Consider the following 23,711-nt stretch of genomic DNA (forward strand, 5'->3'; position numbering starts at 1 on the left):
CTAGTTGACATCAGATCAGTCTTATCAAAACACAGACACACACACACCGTCTATGATAGTAAATAATTTATTAAAATGCAATATTATGACCAGCATAAGCATTTTAACAGGTACCGCTGCTTGGCTTTTCTTCATGATTATATATACCTGCTGTAGCCTTCCACTCCTACTATAATAAGTCCTTTAGCGAACAGCTGCGCTCTAATACATCGACAACTTGATAACGGAGTTCATCGGAGCAGAATGTCCTGTTTCCACTTTTCAAAACTGGTTTGAATGGCTTTTTGTTTTAACCCTGTAGGCACCTGCAACTTACCACAGATATAATACATCACACAGTAAACTAAATCACCTGCCTCCAACCAAATTAATTACAATTCGTAATCATTTCCCGTTATGAAAATTAATTATGCGGTCAGCGTGCAGTTTAACTGCAGTTATTCTGAAATTACTACGTCCAAAATACCACAGTCGACTGCACTTAACTGCACTTTAACTGCACTTTAACTGCAGTATCAAAAACTGTCATCTTTTAATTAGTCCATTCGATTTTTTAAAATGTTTTAATTTGATGTGAAAAATCTCAAGTTTAGATATTATTTTCTTCTTGGTCCTGTGCTGTAAATCCAACAGATTCATGTGTGAACATCAAAACTAAAACCCAAGTAAACTAATTCCAGTAGCCAATGTGAATCGTGCCGTATATATTAAGAACACAGCTGTATGTCCAGGTACAACTATCAGTATAGAACACCTGACAGAACAGAACAACGCATTTCCTGGATTCTAAAACAAAGAAGATAAGAAGATTGAGACACATCTTGGTTTTTGTTCTAATGGTGTCCTATGGGTCCTGATCTACCAATATAAAAGAACTATCAGTATAGAACACCTGACAGAACAGAACGTCGCTCACAAAGCATTTCCTGGATTCTGGATTCTAAAACAAAGATGATAAGAAGATAGAACAAAAACCAAGATGTGTCTCAAATGGTGTCCTATGGGTCCTGGTCTACTATATAAAAGAACAGGGTGCCATGTGGAATGCAGACGTCGTTGTCATGGCTGCCGTGCTTCAAGCAGATGCTCAACAGAGACAGACAGAAAGGAGATGTCTCCAGCAGCAGCTGAGACAGACAGACGCAGAGAAGCAGAAAGGCAAAAGAGGTGAGATTTCTTCATATCCCGGCTGGTCGGCTGGTCGGCTGAGGGTCATGGTATCAGACTATCTTGAGATCCTTCAGAGCAGACTCCAGACTCTGGGAACAGAAGAAGAAGATATTTAGACATAGTCTCTTCACTGCACAACTATTCCAGATGTCATGACGACGGTGACAAGGCACAACTACAGTAACGTGTCAGACTGTGTAGTGTAGTGTAGTGTGTGTAGTGGTGTGTGTAGTGTAGTGTAGTGTAGTGTAGTGTAGTGTAGTGTAGTGTAGTGTAGTGTAGTGTAGTGTAGTGTAGTGTAGTGTAGTGTAGTGTAGTGTAGTGTAGTGTAGTGTAGTGTAGTGTAGTGTAGTGTAGTGTGTGTAGTGTGTGTAGTGTAGTGTAGTGTGTAGTGTAGTGTAGTGTGTAGTGTAGTGTGTAGTGTAGTGTGTAGTGTGTAGTGTAGTGTGTAGTGTAGTGTAGTGTAGTGTAGTGGAGTGGAGTGTGTAGTGTAGTGTGTAGTGTAGTGTAGTGTGTAGTGTGTAGTGTGTGTAGTGTAGTGTAGTGTAGTGTAGTGTGTGTGTGTGTAGTGTAGTGTAGTGTGTAGTGTGTAGTGTAGTGTGTAAGTGTAGTGTAGTGTGTGTGTAGTGTAGTGTAGTGTGTAGTGTAGTGTAGTGGAGTGTAGTGTGTAGTGTAGTGGAGTGTAGTGTGTAGTGTATAGTGTAGTGTATAGTGTAGTGTAGTAGTGTAGTGTAGTGTAGTGTAGTGTAGTGTAGTGTAGTGTAGTGTGTAGTGTAGTGTAGTGTAGTGTAGTGTAGTGTGTGTGTATAGTGTAGTGTAGTGTGTAGTGTAGTGTAGTGTAGTGTAGTGTAGTGTGTGTAGTGTAGTGTAGTGTGTAGTGTAGTGTGTAGTGTAGTGTGTAGTGTAGTGTAGTGTGTGTGTAGTGTAGTGTAGTGTAGTGTAGTGTAGTGTAGTGTGTAGTGTAGTGTAGTGTAGTGTAGTGTAGTGTGTAGTGTAGTGTGTGTGTGTAGTGTAGTGTGTGTGTAGTGTGTGTGTAGTGTGTGTGTGTAGTGTAGTAGTGTAGTGTGTAGTGTGTAGTGTAGTGTATAGTGTAGTGTGTAGTGTGTAGTGTAGTGTAGTGTGTAGTGTGTAGTGTAGTGTAGTGTAGTGTAGTGTAGTGTGTAGTGTAGTGTAGTGTATAGTGTAGTGTAGTGTATAGTGTAGTGTGTAGTGTAGTGTAGTGTGTGTGTAGTGTAGTGTGTGTAGTGTAGAGTGTAGTGTAGTGTGTAGTGTAGTGTAGTGTGTAGTGTGTAGTGTAGTGTAGTGTAGTGTGTAGTGCAGTGCAGTGCAGTGTAGTGTAGTGTGTAGTGTGTAGTGTGTGTGTAGTGTGTAGTGTAGTGTAGTGTGTAGTGTAGTGTAGTGTGTGTGTAGTGTGTAGTGTAGTGTAGTGTGTGTGTGGTGTAGTGTGTAGTGTGTGTGTGTGGTGTGTGTGTGTAGTGTGTAGTGTGGTGTAGTGTGTAGTGTGTGTAGTGTAGTGTAGTGTAGTGTAGTGTAGTGTAGTGTAGTGTGTGTAGTGTAGTGTGTAGTGTGTAGTGTAGTGTAGTGTGTGTGTGTAGTGTAGTGTGTGTAGTGTGTAGTGTAGTGTAGTGTGTAGTGTGTAGTGTGTAGTGTGTGTGTAGTGTGTAGTGTGGTGTAGTGTGTGTGTGGTGTAGTGTGTAGTGTGTAGTGTGTGTAGTGTGTAGTGTGTAGTGTGTAGTGTAGTGTGTAGTGTGTAGTGTGTGTAGTGTAGTGTGTGTAGTGTGTAGTGTAGTGTAGTGTGTAGTGTGTGTAGTGTAGTGTGTAGTGTAGTGTGTAGTGTGTAGTGTGTAGTGTAGTGTGTGTAGTGTGTGTAGTGTGTAGTGTAGTGTGTATGTGTGTAGTGTAGTGTGTAGTGTAGTGTGTAGTGTGTAGTGTGTGTAGTGTGTAGTGTGTGTAGTGTGTAGTGTATAGTGTAGTGTAGTGTAGTGTGTAGTGTAGTGTAGTGTGTAGTGTGTGTGTAGTGTAGTGTGTAGTGTGTGTGTGTGTGTGTGTAGTGTAGTGTGTAGTGTGTAGTGTAGTGTGTTTGTAGTGTAGTGTAGTGTAGTGTAGTGTGTAGTGTAGTGTGTAGTGTGTAGTGTGTAGTGTGTAGTGTGTGGTGTGTAGTGTGTAGTGTGTGTGTGTAGTGTAGTGTAGTGTGTAGTGTGTACTGTGTGTGTGTAGTGTAGTGTAGTGTGTAGTGTAGTGTGTGTGTGTAGTGTGTGTGTAGTGTAGTGTAGTGTGTGTGTAGTGTAGTGTAGTGTGTAGTGTGTGTGTGTGTGTAGTGTAGTGTGTAGTGTGTAGTGTGTAGTGTGTGTAGTGTAGTGTGTGTAGTGTGTAGTGTAGTGTGTAGTGTAGTGTATTGTGTGTAGTGTGTAGTGTAGTGTGTAGTGAAGTGTGTGTGTAGTGTGTGTGTGTGTGTGTGTAGTGTGTAGTGTGTGTAGTGTGTGTAGTGTGTGTGTAGTGTGTGTGTAGTGTGTGTGTAGTGTGTGTGTGTGTAGTGTGTGTGTAGTGTAGTGTGTGTAGTGTGTGTAGTGTGTGTAGTGTGTAGTGCAGTGTGTAGTGTGTGTGTGTGTAGTGTGTGTGTAGTGTGTGTGTGTTGTGTGTGTAGTGTGTGTGTGTAGTGTGTGTGTGTGTCAGTGTGTGTAGTGTGTGTAGTGTGTGTGTGTGTAGTGTAGTGTGTGTAGTGTGTGTGTGTGTAGTGTAGTGTAGTGTGTGTGTAGTGTGTGTGTAGTGTGTGTAGTGTGTAGTGTGTGTAGTGTGTGTAGTGTTAGTTGTGTGTAGTGTGTGTAGTGTAGTGTGTGTGTAGTGTGTGTGTAGTGTAGTGTGTGTAGTGTGTGTAGTGTGTGTGTAGTGTGTGTGTAGTGTGTGTAGTGTAGTGTGTAGTGTAGTGTGTGTGTAGTGTGTAGTGAAGTGTAGTGTGTGTGTGTAGTGAAGTGTAGTGTGTGTGTGTGTAGTGTGTGTGTGTGTGTGTACCTTGACGTCCCATGTCACCATTCCTCCGTCCATCCCAGTTGTACAGAACGTGGAACATTTACTCTTCCCTCCTTCCAGCACAGAGATCTGACTGGGATACAAAGAGACAGTTAGCACACACACACTACGACCCCAGACACACACACACACACACAAACACACACACAAAGACCCCAGACACACACACACAACGACCCCAGACACACACACACAACGACCCCAGACACACACACACACACACACACACACACACACGACACACACACACACACACACACACCCCAGACACACACACACACACACACAACGACCCCAGACACACACACACACACACAACGACCCCAGACACACACACACACACACACTACGACCCCAGACACACACACACACACACACTACGACCCCAGACACACACACACACACACTACGACCCCAGACACACACACACACACACTACGACCCCAGACACACACACACACACACTACGACCCCAGACACACACACACACACACTACGACCCCAGACACACACACACACACACTACGACCCCAGACACACACACACACACACACTACGACCCCAGACACACACACACACACACTACGACCCCAGACACACACACACACACTACGACCCCAGACACACACACACACTACGACCCCAGACACACACACACACTACGACCCCAGACACACACACTACGACCCCAGACACACACACTACGACCCCAGACACACACACTACGACCCCAGACACACACACTACGACCCCAGACACACACACTACGACCCCAGACACACACACTACGACCCCAGACACACACACACACACTACGACCCCAGACACACACACACACACACACACTACGACCCCAGACACACACACACACACACACACACTACGACCCCAGACACACACACACACACACACGACCCCAGACACACACACACACACACACACACTATGACCCCAGACACACACACACACTACGACCCCAGACACACACACACACTACGACCCCAGACACACACACACACTACGACCCACACACACACACACACTATGACCACACACACACACACACACTATGACCACACACACACACACACACACACACACACACACACACACACACACACCACACACACACACACACACACACACACAGTCATTACAACCCCAGAAATACACCCCCCACCCCACCTGATGCTGTTCTTGTGCAGACTCTCCAGGCCCTGCTCGGTGGTCTCAGACGAGGTGGCTCGGCGGTCCAGGTTCTGGAAGCGTTCCCTGGCGCTGATCCCTCTCTGAGACGTCTGCTTGGGAACGTCCAGCTTCCCTCCGAACGTTACTGAGCCCTTAGTACCGTCATACACAAACAGCACTGGGTAGCAGTCATGACCCTAGAGAGGAGAGACACAGTGAGATAGACACAGGAGAGAGAGAGGAGAGACACAGTGAGACAGACACAGGAGAGAGAGAGAGAGAGACACAGTGAGACAGACACAGGAGAGAGAGAGGAGAGACACAGTGAGACAGACACAGGAGAGAGAGAAGAGACACAGTGAGACAGACACAGGAGAGAGAGGAGAGACACAGTGAGACAGACACAGGAGAGAGAGGAGAGACACAGTGAGACAGACACAGGAGAGAGAGAGGAGACACAGTGAGACAGACACAGGAGAGAGAGAGGAGAGACACAGTGAGACAGACACAGGAGAGAGAGTAGAGAGGAGAGACACAGTGAGACAGACAGGAGAGAGAGAGAGAGAGGAGAGACACAGTGAGATAGACACAGGAGAGAGACAGTCACAGGAGAGAGAGAGAGAGACAGTGAGAGACACAGGAGAGAGAGAGGGGAAGGGTGTGTGTGTGTGTGTGTGTGTGTGTGTGTGTGTGTGTGTGTGTGTGTGTGTGTGTGTGTGTGTGTGTGTGTGTGTGTGTGTGTGTGTGTGTGTGTGTGTGTGTGTGTGTGTGTGTACTCACAGCGGCCACCAGGCTGTTCTCAGTGATAAAGCTGACACACAGCAGAGGAAGGGTCTCAGAGCTCAGACTGCTGATCCTAGAATACACACAGAGAGATCAGACTGCTGATACCAGAATACACACAGAGAGATCAGACTGCTGATACCAGAATACACACAGAGAGATCAGACTGCTGATCCTAGAATACACACAGAGAGATCAGACTGCTGATACCAGAATACACACAGAGAGATCAGACTGCTGATACCAGAATACACAGAGAGAGAGATCAGACTGCTGATCCTAGAATACACACAGAGAGATCAGACTGCTGATACCAGAATACACACAGAGAGAGATCAGACTGCTGATCCTAGAATACACACAGAGAGATCAGACTGCTGATACCAGAATACACACAGAGAGATCAGACTGCTGATACCAGAATACACACAGAGAGATCAGACTGCTGATACCAGAATACACACAGAGAGATCAGACTGCTGATACCAGAATACACACAGAGAGATCAGACTGCTGATACCAGAATACACACACAGAGAGATCAGACTGCTGATCCTAGAATACACACAGAGAGATCAGACTGCTGATACCAGAATAAACACAGAGAGATCAGACTGCTGATCCTAGAATACACACAGAGAGATCAGACTGCTGATACCAGAATACACACAGAGAGATCAGACTGCTGATACCAGAATACACACACACAGAGATCAAACTGCTGATCCTAGAATACACACAGAGAGATCAGACTGCTGATACCAGAATACACACACACAGAGATCAGACTGCTGATCCTAGAATACACACAGAGAGATCAGACTGCTGATACCAGAATACACACAGAGAGATCCGACTGCTGATCCTAGAATACACACAGAGAGATCAGACTGCTGATACCAGAATACACACAGAGAGATCAGACTACTGATCCTAGAATACACACAGAGAGATCAGACTGCTGATACCAGAATACACACAGAGAGATCAGACTGCTGATACCAGAATACACACAGAGAGATCAGAATACACACACAGAGAGATCAGACTGCTGATACCAGAATACACACAGATCAGTGTTCTCTCTCCTTACGTGCTGGTCTTGCCTCCCTCTGCGATCGCCACAGTCGAGTCATGTGACGTCCAGGCCAGGCGGTTCCCGCTGTGGGAGAAACAGACCCCGTGGACCCATCCCCCTCCTGCCCTATCTCCAGCCCCTCCTGACACCCCTGAGGGCCCAGACTCAAACAGCACCTCTCCAAATGGCATCTTGGACCCCCACACTGTGGGTCCGGGCTTCTCCTCCACCTCCTTGATGTAGGCCGAGAACACCCTGGGGGAGAGAGAGAGGGGGGTAATATATTAAGGGGGAGAGGGAGGAGAATTCAGTAGAAAAACATGGTCTCTGACGGTCTCTCTCTACTGATGAGGCTGAAACATGGTCTCTGACGGTCTCTACTGATGAGGCTGAAACATGGTCTCTGACGGTCTCTCTACTGATGAGGCTGAAACATGGTCTCTGATGGTCTCTCTCCCTACTGATGAGGCTGAAACATGGTCTCTGACGGTCTGTCTCTCTCTCTGCTGATGAGGCTGAAACATGGTCTCTGACGGTCTGTCTCTCTACTGATGAGGCTGAAACATGGTCTCTGACGGTCTCTCTCTCTACTGATGAGGCTGAAACATGGTCTCTGACGGTCTGTCTCTACTGATAAGGCTGAAACATGGTCTCTGACGGTCTCTCTACTGATGAGGCTGAAACATGGTCTCTCTCTCTACTGATGAGGCTGAAACATGGTCTCTCTCTCTACTGATGAGGCTGAAACATTGTCTCTGACGGTCTGTCTCTCTCTCTGCTGATGAGGCTGAAACATGGTCTCTGACGGTCTCTCTCTACTGATGAGGCTGAAACATGGTCTCTGACAGTCTCTCTCTCTAGAGGTGAGGCTGAAACATGGTCTCTGATGGTCTGTCTCTCTACTGATGAGGCTGAAACATGGTCTCTGATGGCCTGTCTCTCTACTGATGAGGCTGAAACATGGTCTCTGACGGTCTCTCTACTGATGAGGCTGAAACATGGTCTCTCTCTCTACTGATGAGGCTGAAACATGGTCTCTCTCTCTACTGATGAGGCTGAAACATGGTCTCTGACGGTCTGTCTCTCTCTACTGATGAGGCTGAAACATGGTCTCTCTCTCTACTGATGAGGCTGAAACATGGTCTGACGGTCTCTCTACTGATGAGGCTGAAACATTGTCTCTCTCTCTACTGATGAGGCTGAAACATGGTCTTTGATGGTCTCTCTCTCTACTGATGAGGCTGAAACATGGTCTCTGACGGTCTCTCTACTGATGAGGCTGAAACATGGTCTCTGATGGTCTCTCTCCCTACTGATGAGGCTGAAACATGGTCTCTGACGGTCTGTCTCTCTCTCTGCTGATGAGGCTGAAACATGGTCTCTGACGGTCTGTCTCTCTACTGATGAGGCTGAAACATGGTCTCTGACGGTCTGTCTCTCTACTGATGAGGCTGAAACATGGTCTCTGACGGTCTGTCTCTACTGATAAGGCTGAAACATGGTCTCTGACGGTCTCTCTACTGATGAGGCTGAAACATGGTGATGAGGCTGAAACATGGTCTCTCTCTCTACTGATGAGGCTGAAACATGGTCTCTCTCTCTACTGATGAGGCTGAAACATGGTCTCTGACGGTCTGTCTCTCTCTGCTGATGAGGCTGAAACATGGTCTCTGACGGTCTCTCTCTACTGATGAGGCTGAAACATGGTCTCTGACGGTCTCTCTCTCTAGAGGTGAGGCTGAAACATGGTCTCTGACGGTCTGTCTCTCTACTGATGAGGCTGAAACATGGTCTCTGATGGTCTGTCTCTCTACTGATGAGGCTGAAACATGGTCTCTGACGGTCTCTCTACTGATGAGGCTGAAACATGGTCTCTCTCTCTACTGATGAGGCTGAAACATGGTCTCTCTCTCTACTGATGAGGCTGAAACATGGTCTCTGACGGTCTCTCTACTGATGAGGCTGAAACATGGTCTCTGATGAGGCTGAAACATGGTCTCTCTCTCTACTGATGAGGCTGAAACATGGTCTCTGATGAGGCTGGTCATGGTCTCTCTACTGAGGAGGCTGAAACATGGTCCCTGTCTCTCTCTACTGATGAGGCTGAAACATGGTCTCTCTCTCTACTGATGAGGCTGAAACATGGTCTCTGACGGTCTGTCTCTCTACTGATGAGGCTGAAACATGGTCTCTGACGGTCTGTCTCTCTCTACTGATTTGCTGAAACATGGTCTCTGACGGTCTGTCTGTCTCTCTCCTGATGAGGCTGAAACATGGTCTCTGACGGTCTGTCTCTCTACTGATGAGGCTGAAACATGGTCTCTGACGGTCTGTCTCTCTACTGATGAGGCTGAAACATGGTCTCTGATGGTCTCTCCCTCTAGTGATGAGGCTGAAACATGGTCTCTGACGGTCTGTCTCTCTCTACTGATGAGGCTGAAACATGGTCTCTGACGGTCTGTCTCTCTCTACTGATGAGGCTGAAACATGGTCTCTCTCTCTACTGATGAGGCTGAAACATGGTCTCTGACGGTCTCTCTACTGATGAGGCTGAAACATGATGAGGCTGAAACATGGTCTTCTCTCTCTCTACTGATGAGGCTGAAACATGGTCTCTGATGGTCTCTCTCTCTCTACTGATGAGGATGAAACATGGTCTCTGACGGTCTCTCTACTGATGAGGCTGAAACATGGTCTCTGATGGTCCCTCTCTCTACTGATAACTGAAACATGGTCTCTCTCCTGATGAGGCTGAAACATGGTCTCTGACGGTCTCTCTCTCTCTACTGATGAGGCTGAAACATGGTCTCTGACGGTCTGTCTCTCTCTCAACTGATGAGGCTGAAACATGGTCTGTGATGGTCTCTCGCTCTACTGATGAGGCTGAAACATGGTCTGTCTCTCTACTGATGAGGCTGAAACATGGTCTGTGACGGTCTCTCTACTGATGAGGCTGAAACATGGTCTCTGACGATCTGTCTCTCTACTGATGAGGCTGAAACATGGTCTGTGACGGTCTCTCTACTGATGAGGCTGAAACATGGTCTGACGGTCTCTCTCTCTACTGATGAGGCTGAAACATGGTCTCTGACGGTCTCTCTCTCTACTGATGAGGCTGAAACATGGTCTCTGACGGTCTCTCTCTCTACTGATGAGGCTGAAACATGGTCTCTGATGGTCTGTCTCTCTACTGATGAGGCTGAAACATGGTCTCTGACGGTCTCTCTACTGATGAGGCTGAAACATGGTCTCTCTCTCTACTGATGAGGCTGAAACATGGTCTCTCTCTCTACTGATGAGGCTGAAACATGGTCTCTGACGGTCTCTCTACTGATGAGGCTGAAACATGGTCTCTGACGGTCTCTCTACTGATGAGGCTGAAACATGGTCTCCGACAGTCTCTCTCTCTACTGAGGAGGCTGAAACATGGTCCCTGTCTCTCTCTACTGATGAGGCTGAAACATGGTCTCTCTCTCTACTGATGAGGCTGAAACATGGTCTCTGACGGTCTGTCTCTCTACTGATGAGGCTGAAACATGGTCTCTGACAGTCTGTCTCTCTCTACTGATTTGCTGAAACATGGTCTCTGACGGTCTGTCTGTCTCTCTCCTGATGAGGCTGAAACATGGTCTCTGACGGTCTGTCTCTCTACTGATGAGGCTGAAACATGGTCTCTGACGGTCTGTCTCTCTACTGATGAGGCTGAAACATGGTCTCTGATGGTCTCTCCCTCTAGTGATGAGGCTGAAACATGGTCTCTGACGGTCTGTCTCTCTCTACTGATGAGGCTGAAACATGGTCTCTGACGGTCTGTCTCTCTGATGAGGCTACTGATGAGGCTGAAACATGGTCTCTCTCTCTACTGATGAGGCTGAAACATGGTCTCTGACGGTCTCTCTACTGATGAGGCTGAAACATGGTCTCTCTCTCTACTGATGAGGCTGAAACATGGTCTCTGATGGTCTCTCTCTACTGATGAGGATGAAACATGGTCTCTGACGGTCTCTCTACTGATGAGGCTGAAACATGGTCTCTGACGGTCCCTCTCTCTACTGATAACTGAAACATGGTCTCTCTCTCTACTGATGAGGCTGAAACATGGTCTCTGACGGTCTGTCTCTCTCTCTACTGATGAGGCTGAAACATGGTCTGTGACGGTCTCTCTCTACCGATGAGGCTGAAACATGGTCTCTGACGGTCTCTCTCTCTCTACTGATGAGGCTGAAACATGGTCTCTGACGGTCTGTCTCTCTCTCAACTGATGAGGCTGAAACATGGTCTGTGATGGTCTCTCGCTCTACTGATGAGGCTGAAACATGGTCTGTCTCTCTACTGATGAGGCTGAAACATGGTCTGTGACGGTCTCTCTACTGATGAGGCTGAAACATGGTCTCTGACGATCTGTCTCTCTACTGATGAGGCTGAAACATGGTCTGTGACGGTCTCTCTACTGATGAGGCTGAAACATGGTCTGACGGTCTCTCTCTCTACTGATGAGGCTGAAACATGGTCTGACGGTCTCTCTCTACCGATGAGGCTGAAACATGGTCTCTGACGGTCTCTCTCTCTACCGATGAGGCTGAAACAGGGTCTCTGACGGTCTCTCTCTCTACTCTCCGATGAGGCTGAAACAGGGTCTGATGGTCTCTCTCTCTACTGATGAGGCTGAAACATGGTCTCTCTCTCTACTGATGAGGCTGAAACATGGTCTCTGACGGTCTGTCTCTCTACTGATGAGTCTGAAACATGGTCTGTGACGGTCTGTCTCTCTCTACTGATGAGTCTGAAACATGGTCTCTGACGGTCTCTCCTCTACTGATGAGGCTGAAACATGGTATCTGACGGTCTCTCTCTACTGATGAGGCTGAAACATGGTCGCTGACGGTCTCTCTACTGATGAGGCTGAAACATGGTCTGTGACGGTCTCTCTACTGATGAGGCTGAAACATGGTCTCTGACGGTCTGTCTCTCTCTACTGATGAGGCTGAAACATGGTCTCTGATGGTCTCTCTCTCTACTGATGAGGCTGAAACATGGTCTCTGACGGTCTGTCTCTCTACTGATGAGGCTGAAACATGGTCTCTCTCTCTACTGATGAGGCTGAAACATGGTCTCTCTCTCTAGAGGTGAGGCTGAAACATGGTCTCTGATGGTCTGTCTCTCTACTGATGAGGCTGAAACATGGTCTCTGATGGTCTGTCTCTCTACTGATGAGGCTGAAACATGGTCTCTGACGGTCTCTCTACTGATGAGGCTGAAACATGGTCTCTGTCTCTACTGATGAGGCTGAAACATGGTCTCCTCTCTCTACTGATGAGGCTGAAACATGGTCTCCTCTCTCTACTGATGAGGCTGAAACATGGTCTCTGACGGTCTGTCTCTCTCTACTGATGAGGCTGAAACATGGTCTCTCTCTCTACTGATGAGGCTGAAACATGGTCTCTGACAGTCTCTCTACTGATGAGGCTGAAACATTGTCTCTCTCTCTACTGATGAGGCTGAAACATGGTCTTTGATGGTCTCTCTCTCTACTGATGAGGCTGAAACATGGTCTCTGACGGTCTCTCTACTGATGAGGCTGAAACATGGTCTCTGACGGTCTGGCTCTCTCTCTACTGATGAGGCTGAAACATGGTCTCTGACGGTCTGTCTCTCTCTCTGCTGATGAGGCTGAAACATGGTCTCTGACGGTCTCTCTCTCTACTGATGAGGCTGAAACATGGTCTCTGACGGTCTGTCTCTACTGATGAGGCTGAAACATGGTCTCTGACGGTCTCTCTACTGTGAGGCTGAAACATGGTCTCTCTCTACTGATGAGGCTGAAACATGGTCTGATGAGGCTGAAACATGGTCTCTACTGATGAGGCTGAAACATGGTCTCTGACGGTCTCTCTCTCTACTGATGAGGCTGAAACATGGTCTCTGACGGTCTGTCTCTCTACTGATGAGGCTGAAACATGGTCTCTGATGGTCTCTCTACTGATGAGGCTGAAACATGGTCTCTGACGGTCTCTCTCTCTCTACTGATGAGGCTGAAACATGGTCTCTGACGGTCTGTCTCTCTCTCTACTGAGGAGGCTGAAACATGGTCCCTGTCTCTCTCTACTGATGAGGCTGAAACATGGTCTCTCTCTCTACTGATGAGGCTGAAACATGGTCTCTCTCTCTACTGATGAGGCTGAAACATGGTCTCTGACGGTCTGTCTCTCTACTGAAACATGGTCTCTGACGGTCTGTCTCTCTCCTGATGAGGCTGAAACATGGTCTCTGACGGTCTGTCTCTCTACTGATGAGGCTGAAACATGGTCTCTGACTCTGTCTCTCTACTGATGAGGCTGAAACATGGTCTCTGATGGTCTCTCTCTCTACTGATGAGGCTGAAACATGGTCTCTGACGGTCTGTCTCTCTACTGATGAGGCTGAAACATGGTCTCTGACGGTCTGTCTCTCTCTACTGATGAGGCTGAAACATGGTCTCTGACGGTCTGTCTCTCTCTACTGATGAGGCTGAAACATGGTCTCTCTCTCTACTGATGAGGCTGAAACATGGTCTCTGACGGTCTCTCTACTGATGAGGCTGAAACATGGTCTCTCTCTCTACTGATGAGGCTGAAACATGGTCTCTGATGGTCTCTCTCTCTACTGATGAGGATGAAACATGGTCTCTGACGGTCTCTCTACTGATGAGGCTGAAACATGGTCTCTGACGGTCCCTCTCTCTACTGATGAGGCTGAAACATGGTCTCTCTCTCTCTACTGATGAGGCTGAAACATGGTCTCTGACGGTCTGTCTCTCTCTCTACTGATGAGGCTGAAACATGGTCTGTGACGGTCTCTCTCTACCGATGAGGCTGAAACATGGTCTCTGACGGTCTGTCTCTCTCTCTACTGAGGAGGCTGAAACATGGTCCCTGTCTCTCTCTACTGATGAGGCTGAAACATGGTCTCTCTCTCTACTGATGAGGCTGAAACATGGTCTCTGACGGTCTGTCTCTCTACTGATGAGGCTGAAACATGGTCTCTGACGGTCTGTCTCTCTCTACTGATGAGGCTGAAACATGGTCTCTGACGGTCTGTCTCTCTACTGATGAGGCTGAAACATGGTCTCTGATGGTCTCTCCCTCTAGTGATGAGGCTGAAACATGGTCTGTGACGGTCTGTCTCTCTACTGATGAGGCTGAAACATGGTCTCTGATGGTCTCTCCCTCTACTGATGAGGCTGAAACATGGTCTGTGACGGTCTCTCTCTACCGATGAGGCTGAAACATGGTCTCTGACGGTCTGTCTCTCTCTCTACTGAGGAGGCTGAAACATGGTCCCTGTCTCTCTCTACTGATGAGGCTGAAACATGGTCTCTCTCTCTACTGATGAGGCTGAAACATGGTCTCTCTCTCTACTGATGAGGCTGAAACATGGTCTCTGACGGTCTGTCTCTCTACTGATGAGGCTGAAACATGGTCTCTGACGGTCTGTCTCTCTACTGATGAGGCTGAAACATGGTCTCTGACGGTCTGTCTCTCTCTGACTGATGAGGCTGAAACATGGTCTCTGATGGTCTGTCTCTCTAGTGATGATGAGGCTGAAACATGGTCTCTGACGGTCTGTCTCTCTACTGATGAGGCTGAAACATGGTCTCTGACGGTCTGTCTGAAACATCTCTGTCTCTCTACTGATGAGGCTGAAACATGGTCTCTGACGGTCTGTCTCTCTCTACTGATGAGGCTGAAACATGGTCTCTCTCTCTACTGATGAGGCTGAAACATGGTCTCTGACGGTCTCTCTACTGATGAGGCTGAAACATGGTCTCTCTCTCTACTGATGAGGCTGAAACATGGTCTCTGATGGTCTCTCTCTCTACTGATGAGGATGAAACATGGTCTCTGACGGTCTCTCTACTGATGAGGCTGAAACATGGTCTCTGACGGTCCCTCTCTCTACTGATGAGGCTGAAACATGGTCTCTCTCTCTCTACTGATGAGGCTGAAACATGGTCTCTGACGGTCTGTCTCTCTCTCTACTGATGAGGCTGAAACATGGTCTGTGACGGTCTCTCTCTACCGATGAGGCTGAAACATGGTCTCTGACGGTCTGTCTCTCTACTGATGAGGCTGAAACATGGTCTCTGACGGTCTGTCTCTCTCTACTGATTTGCTGAAACATGGTCTCTGACGGTCTGTCTGTCTCTCTCCTGATGAGGCTGAAACATGGTCTCTGACGGTCTGTCTCTCTACTGATGAGGCTGAAACATGGTCTCTGACGGTCTGTCTCTCTACTGATGAGGCTGAAACATGGTCTCTGATGGTCTCTCCCTCTAGTGATGAGGCTGAAACATGGTCTCTGACGGTCTGTCTCTCTCTACTGATGAGGCTGAAACATGGTCTCTCTACTGATGAGGCTGAAACATGGTCTCTGACGGTCTCTCTACTGATGAGGCTGAAACATGGTCTCTCTCTCTACTGATGAGGCTGAAACATGGTCTCTGATGGTCTCTCTCTCTACTGATGAGGATGAAACATGGTCTCTGACGGTCTCTCTACTGATGAGGCTGAAACATGGTCTCTGATGGTCCCTCTCTCTACTGATGAGGCTGAAACATGGTCTCTTTCTCTCTACTGATGAGGCTGAAACATGGTCTCTGACGGTCCCTCTCTCTACTGATGAGGCTGAAACATGGTCTCTTTCTCTCTACTGATGAGGCTGAAACATGGTCTCTGACGGTGTCTCTCTCTACTGATGAGGCTGAAACATGGTCTGTGACGGTCTCTCTCTACCGATGAGGCTGAAACATGGTCTCTGACGGTCTGTCTCTCTACTGATGAGGCTGAAACATGGTCTCTGACGGTCTCTCTCTCTACTGATGAGGCTGAAACATGGTCTCTGACGGTCTCTCTCTCTCTACTGATGAGGCTGAAACATGGTCTCTGACGGTCTGTCTCTCTCTCAACTGATGAGGCTGAAACATGGTCTGTGATGGTCTCTCGCTCTACTGATGAGGCTGAAACATGGTCTGTCTGTCTACTGATGAGGCTGAAACATGGTCTGTGACGGTCTCTCTACTGATGAGGCTGAAACATGGTCTGTGACGGTCTCTCTCTCTACTGATGAGGCTGAAACATGGTCTGACGGTCTCTCTCTCTACTGATGAGGCTGAAACATGGTCTGACGGTCTCTCTCTACCGATGAGGCTGAAACATGGTCTCTGACGGTCTCTCTCTCTACCGATGAGGCTGAAACAGGGTCTGACGGTCTCTCTCTCTCTCTACCGATGAGGCTGAAACAGGGTCTGATGGTCTCTCTCTCTACTGATGAGGCTGAAACATGGTCGCTCTCTCTACTGATGAGGCTGAAACATGGTCTCTGACGGTCTGTCTCTCTACTGATGAGTCTGAAACATGGTCTCTGACGGTCTGTCTCTCTCTACTGATGAGTCTGAAACATGGTCTGTGACGGTCTGTCTCTCTACTGATGAGGCTGAAACATGGTCTCTGACGGTCTCCCTCTACTGATGAGGCTGAAACATGGTATCTGACGGTCTCTCTCTACTGATGAGGCTGAAACTGGTCGCTGACGGTCTCTCTACTGATGAGGCTGAAACATGGTCTGTGACGGTCTCTCTCTCTACTGATGAGGCTGAAACATGGTCTCTGACGGTCTCTCTCTCTACTGATGAGGCTGAAACATGGTCTCTGACGGTCTGTCTCTCTCTCTACTGATGAGGCTGAAACATGGTCTCTGACGGTCTGTCTCTCTCTCTACTGATGAGGCTGAAACATGGTCTGTGACGGTCTTTCTCTCTCTCTACTGATGAGGCTGAAACAGGGTCTGTGACGGTCTCTCTACTGATGAGGCTGAAACATGGTCTCTGACGGTCTCTCTCTCTACTGATGAGGCTGAAACATGGTCTCTGACGGTCTGTCTCTCTCTACTGATGAGGCTGAAACATGGTCTCTGACGGTCTGTCTCTCTCTACTGATGAGGCTGAAACATGGTCTGTGACGGTCTTTCTCTCTCTCTACTGATGAGGCTGAAACAGGGTCTGACGGTCTCTCTCTACTGATGAGGCTGAAACATGGTCTCTCTCTCTACTGATGAGGCTGAAACATGGTCTGTGACGGTCTGTCTCTCTACCTGCATTTGAAGTCACAGGATCCAGCCGCCAGCAGCACGTTGTTAGGATGCCAGTCCAGACTGAGGACGGTGGAGCGGATCGGCTTCTTGATGTGCTTACAGACCCACCTGGGAATAACAGGGTTGAAACCTGGTTGAAATGTGGTCGAAACCTGGTTGAAATGTGGTCGAAACCTGGTCGAGATGTGGTCGAAACCTGGTCGAGATGTGGTCGAAACCTGGTCGAGATGGGTATTGAGGACAGGGAAACCTGGTCGAGATGGAAATACAGGGACTGGAAGTACAGACTCGGAACCTGGATGGTATTGAGGACTTGGTATTGAGGACAGGGACTCGGATGAAGGAAATACTACTGAGGACAGGGACTCGGATGGTATTGAGGACAGGGACTCGGATGGTATTGAGGACAGGGACTCGGATGGTATTGAGGACAGGGACTCGGATGGTATTGAGGACAGGGACTCGGATGGTATTGAGGACAGGGACTCGGATGGTATTGAGGACAGGGACTCGGATGGTATTGAGGACAGGGACTCGGATGGTATTGAGGACAGGGACTCGGATGGTATTGAGGACAGGGACTCGGATGGTATTGAGGACAGGGACTCGGATGGTATTGAGGACAGGGACTCGGATGGTATTGAGGACAGGGACTCGGATGGTATTGAGGACAGGGACTAGGATGGTATTGAGGACAGGGACTCGGATGGTGTTGAGGACAGGGACTCGGATGGTGTTGAGGACAGGGACTAGGATGGTGTTGAGGACAGGGACTCGGCTGGTATTGAGGACAGAGACTAGGATGGTATTTAGGACAGGGACTAGGATGGTGTTGAGGACAGGGACTCGGCTGGTATTGAGGACAGAGCCTGATACATAGGACAAAAGGAACAAAACTGAAACAGTTATATAGTTAATCCCAGTCCTGTCTAGTCCTCACCAGTCATTCTCCTGTTCTCTATAACAGATATAGTTAAACCCAGTCCTGTCTAGTCCTCACCAGTCATTCTCTATAACAGATATAGTTAATCCCAGCCCTGTCTAGTCCTCACCAGTCATTCTCTATAACAGATATAGTTAATCCCAGTCCTGTCTAGTCCTCACCAGTCATTCTCCTGTTCTCTATAACAGATATAGTTAATCCCAGTCCTGTCTAGTCCTCACCAGTCATTCTCTATAACAGATATAGTTAATCCCAGTCCTGTCTAGTCCTCACCAGTCATTCTCTATAACAGATATAGTTAAACCCAGTCCTGTCTAGTCCTCACCAGTCATTCTCCTGTTCTCTATAACAGATATAGTTAATCCCAGTCCTGTCTAGTCCTCACCAGTCATTCTCCTGTTCTCTATAACAGATATAGTTAATCCCAGTCCTGTCTAGTCCTCACCAGTCATTCTCTATAACAGATATAGTTAAACCCAGTCCTGTCTAGTCCTCACCAGTCATTCTCCTGTTCTCTATAACAGATATAGTTAATCCCAGTCCTGTCTAGTCCTCACCAGTCATTCCCCTGTTCTCTATAACAGATATAGTTAATCCCAGTCCTGTCTAGTCCTCACCAGTCATTCTCCTGTTCTCTATAACAGATATAGTTAATCCCAGTCCTGTCTAGTCCTCACCAGTCATTCTCTATAACAGATATAGTTAATCCCAGTCCTGTCTAGTCCTCACCAGTCATTCTCCTGTTCTCTATAACAGATATAGTTAAACCCAGTCCTGTCTAGTCCTCACCAGTCATTCTCTATAACAGATATAGTTAATCCCAGTCCTGTCTAGTCCTCACCAGTCATTCTCCTGTTCTCTATAACAGATATAGTTAAACCCAGTCCTGTCTAGTCCTCACCAGTCATTCTCTATAACAGATATAGTTAAACCCAGTCCTGTCTAGTCCTCACCAGTCATTCTCTATAACAGATATAGTTAATCCCAGTCCTGTCTAGTCCTCACCAGTCATTCCCCTGTTCTCTATAACAGATATAGTTAATCCCAGTCCTGTCTAGTCCTCACCAGTCATTCTCTATAACAGATATAGTTAATCCCAGTCCTGTCTAGTCCTCACCAGTCATTCTCCTGTTCTCTATAACAGATATAGTTAATCCCAGTCCTGTCTAGTCCTCACCAGTCATTCTCTATAACAGATATAGTTAAACCCAGTCCTGTCTAGTCCTCACCAGTCATTCTCTATAATAGATATAGTTAATCCCAGTCCTGTCTAGTCCTCACCAGTCATTCTCCTGTTCTCTATAACAGATATAGTTAATCCCAGTCCTCACCAGTCATTCTCTATAACAGATATAGTTAATCCTAGTCCTGTCTAGTCCTAACCAGTCATTCTCTATAACAGATATAGTTAATCCCAGTCCTGTCTAGTCCTCACCAGTCATTCTCCTGTTCAAAGTAGCAGATGGATATGAGGCGTGATCCGCTGCCCACAGCGAACTTGTTCTCCTTGGGAGACCAGCTGACACAGCGAGCAGCCCGGTTGATACGGAGGATGACCAGGGTGGGCTTCCACACCTCCCCCTTCAGAGACCAGACATACGCGTTACGATCCGTCCCACAGGTCACGATACGGTTACTGTCTGGAGCCCAGTCTATACCTGGAGAGATGGGAGGGCATAGAGTTACTGTCTGGAGCCCAGTCTATACCTGGAGAGATGGGAGGGCATAGAGTTACTGTCTGGAGCCCAGTCTATACTTGGAGAGATGGGAGGGGGGGGCATAGAGTTACTCTCTGGAGCCCAGTCTATACCTGGAGAGATGGGAGGGGGGCATAGAGTTACTGTCTGGAGCCCAGTCTATACCTGGAGAGATGGGGAGGCATAGAGTTACTGTCTGGAGCCCAGTCTATACCTGGAGAGATGGGAGGGCATAGAGTTACTGTCTGGAGCCCAGTCTATACCTGGAGAGATGGGAGGGCATAGAGTTACTGTCTGGAGCCCAGTCTATACCTGGAGAGATGGGAGGGGGGGGGCATAGAGTTACTGTCTGGAGCCCAGTCTATACCTGGAGAGATGGGGGGGTGGGTGGCGCATAGAGTTACTGTCTGGAGCCCAGTCTATACCTGGAGAGATGGGAGGGGGCATAGAGTTACTGTCTGGAGCCCAGTCTATACCTCGAGAGATGGGAGGGGGGCATAGAGTTACTGTCTGGAGCCCAGTCTATACCTGGAGAGATGGGAGGGGGGCATAGAGTTACTGTCTGGAGCCCAGTCTATACCTGGAGAGATGGGAGGGGGGCATAGAGTTACTGTCTGGAGCCCAGTCTATACCTGGAGAGATGGGGAGGCATAGAGTTACTGTCTGGAGCCCAGTCTATACCTGGAGAGATGGGAGGGCATAGAGTTACTGTCTGGAGCCCAGTCTATACCTGGAGAGATGGGAGGGCATAGAGTTACTGTCTGGAGCCCAGTCTATACCTGGAGAGATGGGAGGGAGAGGGGGCATAAAGAGTTAGGGGGAACAGGGCCAGCAACAAGAACTCTAATAAATATAACGTCTCTCACCTGTGACCTGTCCGTTAAATGCCTCTATAACGTCTCTCACCTGTGACCTGTCCGTTAAATGCCTCTATAACGTCTCTCACCTGTGACCTGTCCGTTAAATGCCTCTATAACGTCTCTCACCTGTGACCTGTCCGTTAAATGCCTCTATAACGTGTCTCACCTGTGACCTGTCCGTTAAATGCCTCTATAACGTGTCTCACCTGTGACCTGTCCGTTGTGCTCCTTCAGTTCATGAATCTTGGTCCACTTGGTCCCGTCCTTCTTATAGATGTGGACATCGTGGTTGTTGGGACACAGAGCAATCTCTATAGGGAGAGATCACACACTATATATATCAGGTCAATCTCTATAGGGAGAGATCACACTATATATATACATCAGAGCAATCTCTATAGGGAGACATCACACTATATATATCAGGTCAATCTCTATAGGGAGATATCACACTATATATATATATCAGATCAATCTCTATAGGGAGATATTACATTATATTCAGAGGGCTGTTGTTTCCTGTGAGTGAGATATTACATTATATTCAGAGGGCTGTTGTTTCCTGTGAGTGAGAGATTATTACATTATATTCAGAGGGCTGTTGGTTCATGTGTTTGCAACAGTATAGCGTGGGAAGCAAGGTCAGACTCCTCTAACATCTATGTGTCTGTCTGCCTCTCAGCGCGTCTGTCTGCCTCTCAGCGCGTCTGTCTGCCTCTCAGCGCGTCTGTCTGCCTCTCAGCGCGTCTGTCTGCCTCTCAGCGCGTCTGTCTGCCTCTCAGCGCGTCTGTCTGCCTCTCAGCGCGTCTGTCTGCCTCTCAGCGCGTCTGTCTGCCTCTCAGCGCGTCTGTCTGCCTCTCAGCGCGTCTGTCTGCCTCTCAGCGCGTCTGTCTGCCTCTCAGCGCGTCTGTCTGCCTCTCAGCGCGTCTGTCTGCCTCTCAGCGCGTCTGTCTGCCTCTCAGCGCGTCTGTCTGCCTCTCAGCGCGTCTGTCTGCCTCTCAGCGCGTCTGTCTGCCTCTCAGCGCGTCTGTCTGCCTCTCAGCGCGTCTGTCTGCCTCTCAGCGCGTCTGTCTGCCTCTCAGCGCGTCTGTCTGCCTCTCAGCGCGTCTGTCTGCCTCTCAGCGCGTCTGTCTGCCTCTCAGCGCGTCTGTCTGCCTCTCAGCGCGTCTGTCTGCCTCTCAGCGTCTGTCTGTCTGCCTCTGCCTCTCAGCGCGTCTGTCTGCCTCTCAGCGCGTCTGTCTGCCTCTCAGCGCGTCTGTCTGCCTCTCAGCGCGTCTGTCTGCCTCTCAGCGCGTCTGCCTCTCAGCGCGTCTGCTGTCCTCTCAGCGCGTCTGTCTGCCTCTCAGCGCGTCTGTCTGCCTCTCAGCGCGTCTGTCTGCCTCTCAGCGTCTGTCTGTCTGCCTCTCAGCGCGTCTGTCTGCCTCTCAGCGCGTCTGTCTGCCTCTCAGCGCGTCTGTCTGCCTCTCAGCGCGTCTGTCTGCCTCTCAGCGCGTCTGTCTGCCTCTCAGCGCGTCTGTCTGCCTCTCAGCGCGTCTGTCTGCCTCTCAGCGCGTCTGTCTGCCTCTCAGCGCGTCTGTCTGCCTCTCAGCGCGTCTGTCTGCCTCTCAGCGCGTCTGTCTGCCTCTCAGCGCGTCTGTCTGCCTCTCAGCGCGTCTGTCTGCCTCTCAGCGCGTCTGTCTGCCTCTCAGCGCGTCTGTCTGCCTCTCAGCGCGTCTGTCTGCCTCTCAGCGCGTCTGTCTGCCTCTCAGCGCGTCTGTCTGCCTCTCAGCGCGTCTCTCTCAGCGCGTCTGTCTGCCTCTCAGCGCGTCTGTCTGCCTCTCAGCTCTGCCTCTCAGCGCGTCTGTCTGCCTCTCAGTGTGTTTCTCTCAGCGCGTCTGTCTGCCTCTCAGTGTGTTTCTCTCAGCGTATCTGTCTGCCTCTCAGCGCGTCTGTCTGCCTCTCAGTGTGTTTCTCTCGTGTCAGAATTGAAAACCACCAGTTCACCTCCTGTTCCTGTTTGTATGACTCACACACTGTGGTTGTGCGAGCGGTGTGTGTCTGTGTGCTCTGCCCAGACCCACTGTCCATTTTGAGCAGAAACCGAAGACTCAGATCGAAACAACCCCAAATATGGAGTTAGTTTCCTGAGCTCTGTAGAACACAGAAGTCTCTGAGAGACCCAGAACACCACCCCTCTCGCTACAACAGGAAATACCTCCAGCCACATGGGAACCAATCACAGCCCTCTCGCTACAACAGGAAATACCTCCAGCCACATGGGAGCCAATCACAGCCCCCGTCAGACTCACTCAACTTAAGCCTGTTTTTTTTGTTGTTTTTTTTGTTTAACTTCAATACTACCTGTAATGAATATCAAATTAACTTCACTACAACTCAGCTTTGTGAGTTCCTGTTCAACACCATCTGAGTTGAGTTTCCTCTAGTGATTCTACTTCTGTTGTAGGTGAGGAAGTCCTATTGACCAATCAGAGAGAGTGTCCTACTCACGTGTCCGGTCCTTGTTCCAGGAGTGGCAGCTGATTGGCTCGAGCAAGAAGCTGTGGTAAGACATTACCAAATCGGGACAATGCAGAACCAGGAAGTGAGATGAGCCAATGAGAGGCCTCTGTATTTCCTGTTGAATAAAAAAAACATGGAAAAAACGTCACATACACTTTAAATTGGTCATAAAATCACCATCTAACTGAAAACTTCAGAGAGAGAGAAGATGTCTTTATTGTTTTGAAACTTCTGTATGCGTAATGTTTACTGTTCATTTTTATTGTTTATTTCACTTTATATATTATCTACCTCACTTGCTTTGGCCTGTTGGAAACGGTCTGTTTAAAGTTGTCCGC

General features: G+C 48.5%; 1 protein-coding gene across 1 annotated transcript in view; it reads right to left on the reverse strand.

Moving 5' to 3' along the window:
- Nucleotides 1–51: 51 nt before the first annotated feature.
- Nucleotides 52–23,711, reverse strand: part of arpc1b (actin related protein 2/3 complex, subunit 1B) — a 24,961-nt gene continuing 1,301 nt past the window's right edge. The window contains exons 2-10 of the mRNA XM_046336444.1: nucleotides 23,362–23,488; nucleotides 21,081–21,185; nucleotides 19,753–19,975; nucleotides 17,375–17,482; nucleotides 7,262–7,501; nucleotides 6,166–6,241; nucleotides 5,383–5,582; nucleotides 4,180–4,270; nucleotides 52–1,259 (exon numbers count right to left, since the gene is read on the reverse strand). Coding sequence (XP_046192400.1) covers nucleotides 1,221–1,259; nucleotides 4,180–4,270; nucleotides 5,383–5,582; nucleotides 6,166–6,241; nucleotides 7,262–7,501; nucleotides 17,375–17,482; nucleotides 19,753–19,975; nucleotides 21,081–21,185; nucleotides 23,362–23,425 — 1,146 coding nt within the window. The 5' untranslated portion in view covers nucleotides 23,426–23,488 and the 3' untranslated portion in view covers nucleotides 52–1,220. The remainder of the gene's footprint in view (nucleotides 1,260–4,179; nucleotides 4,271–5,382; nucleotides 5,583–6,165; nucleotides 6,242–7,261; nucleotides 7,502–17,374; nucleotides 17,483–19,752; nucleotides 19,976–21,080; nucleotides 21,186–23,361; nucleotides 23,489–23,711) is intronic.

This window comes from Oncorhynchus gorbuscha, unplaced genomic scaffold, assembly GCF_021184085.1.
Source record: "Oncorhynchus gorbuscha isolate QuinsamMale2020 ecotype Even-year unplaced genomic scaffold, OgorEven_v1.0 Un_scaffold_1055, whole genome shotgun sequence".
Classification (NCBI taxonomy): domain Eukaryota; kingdom Metazoa; phylum Chordata; class Actinopteri; order Salmoniformes; family Salmonidae; genus Oncorhynchus; species Oncorhynchus gorbuscha.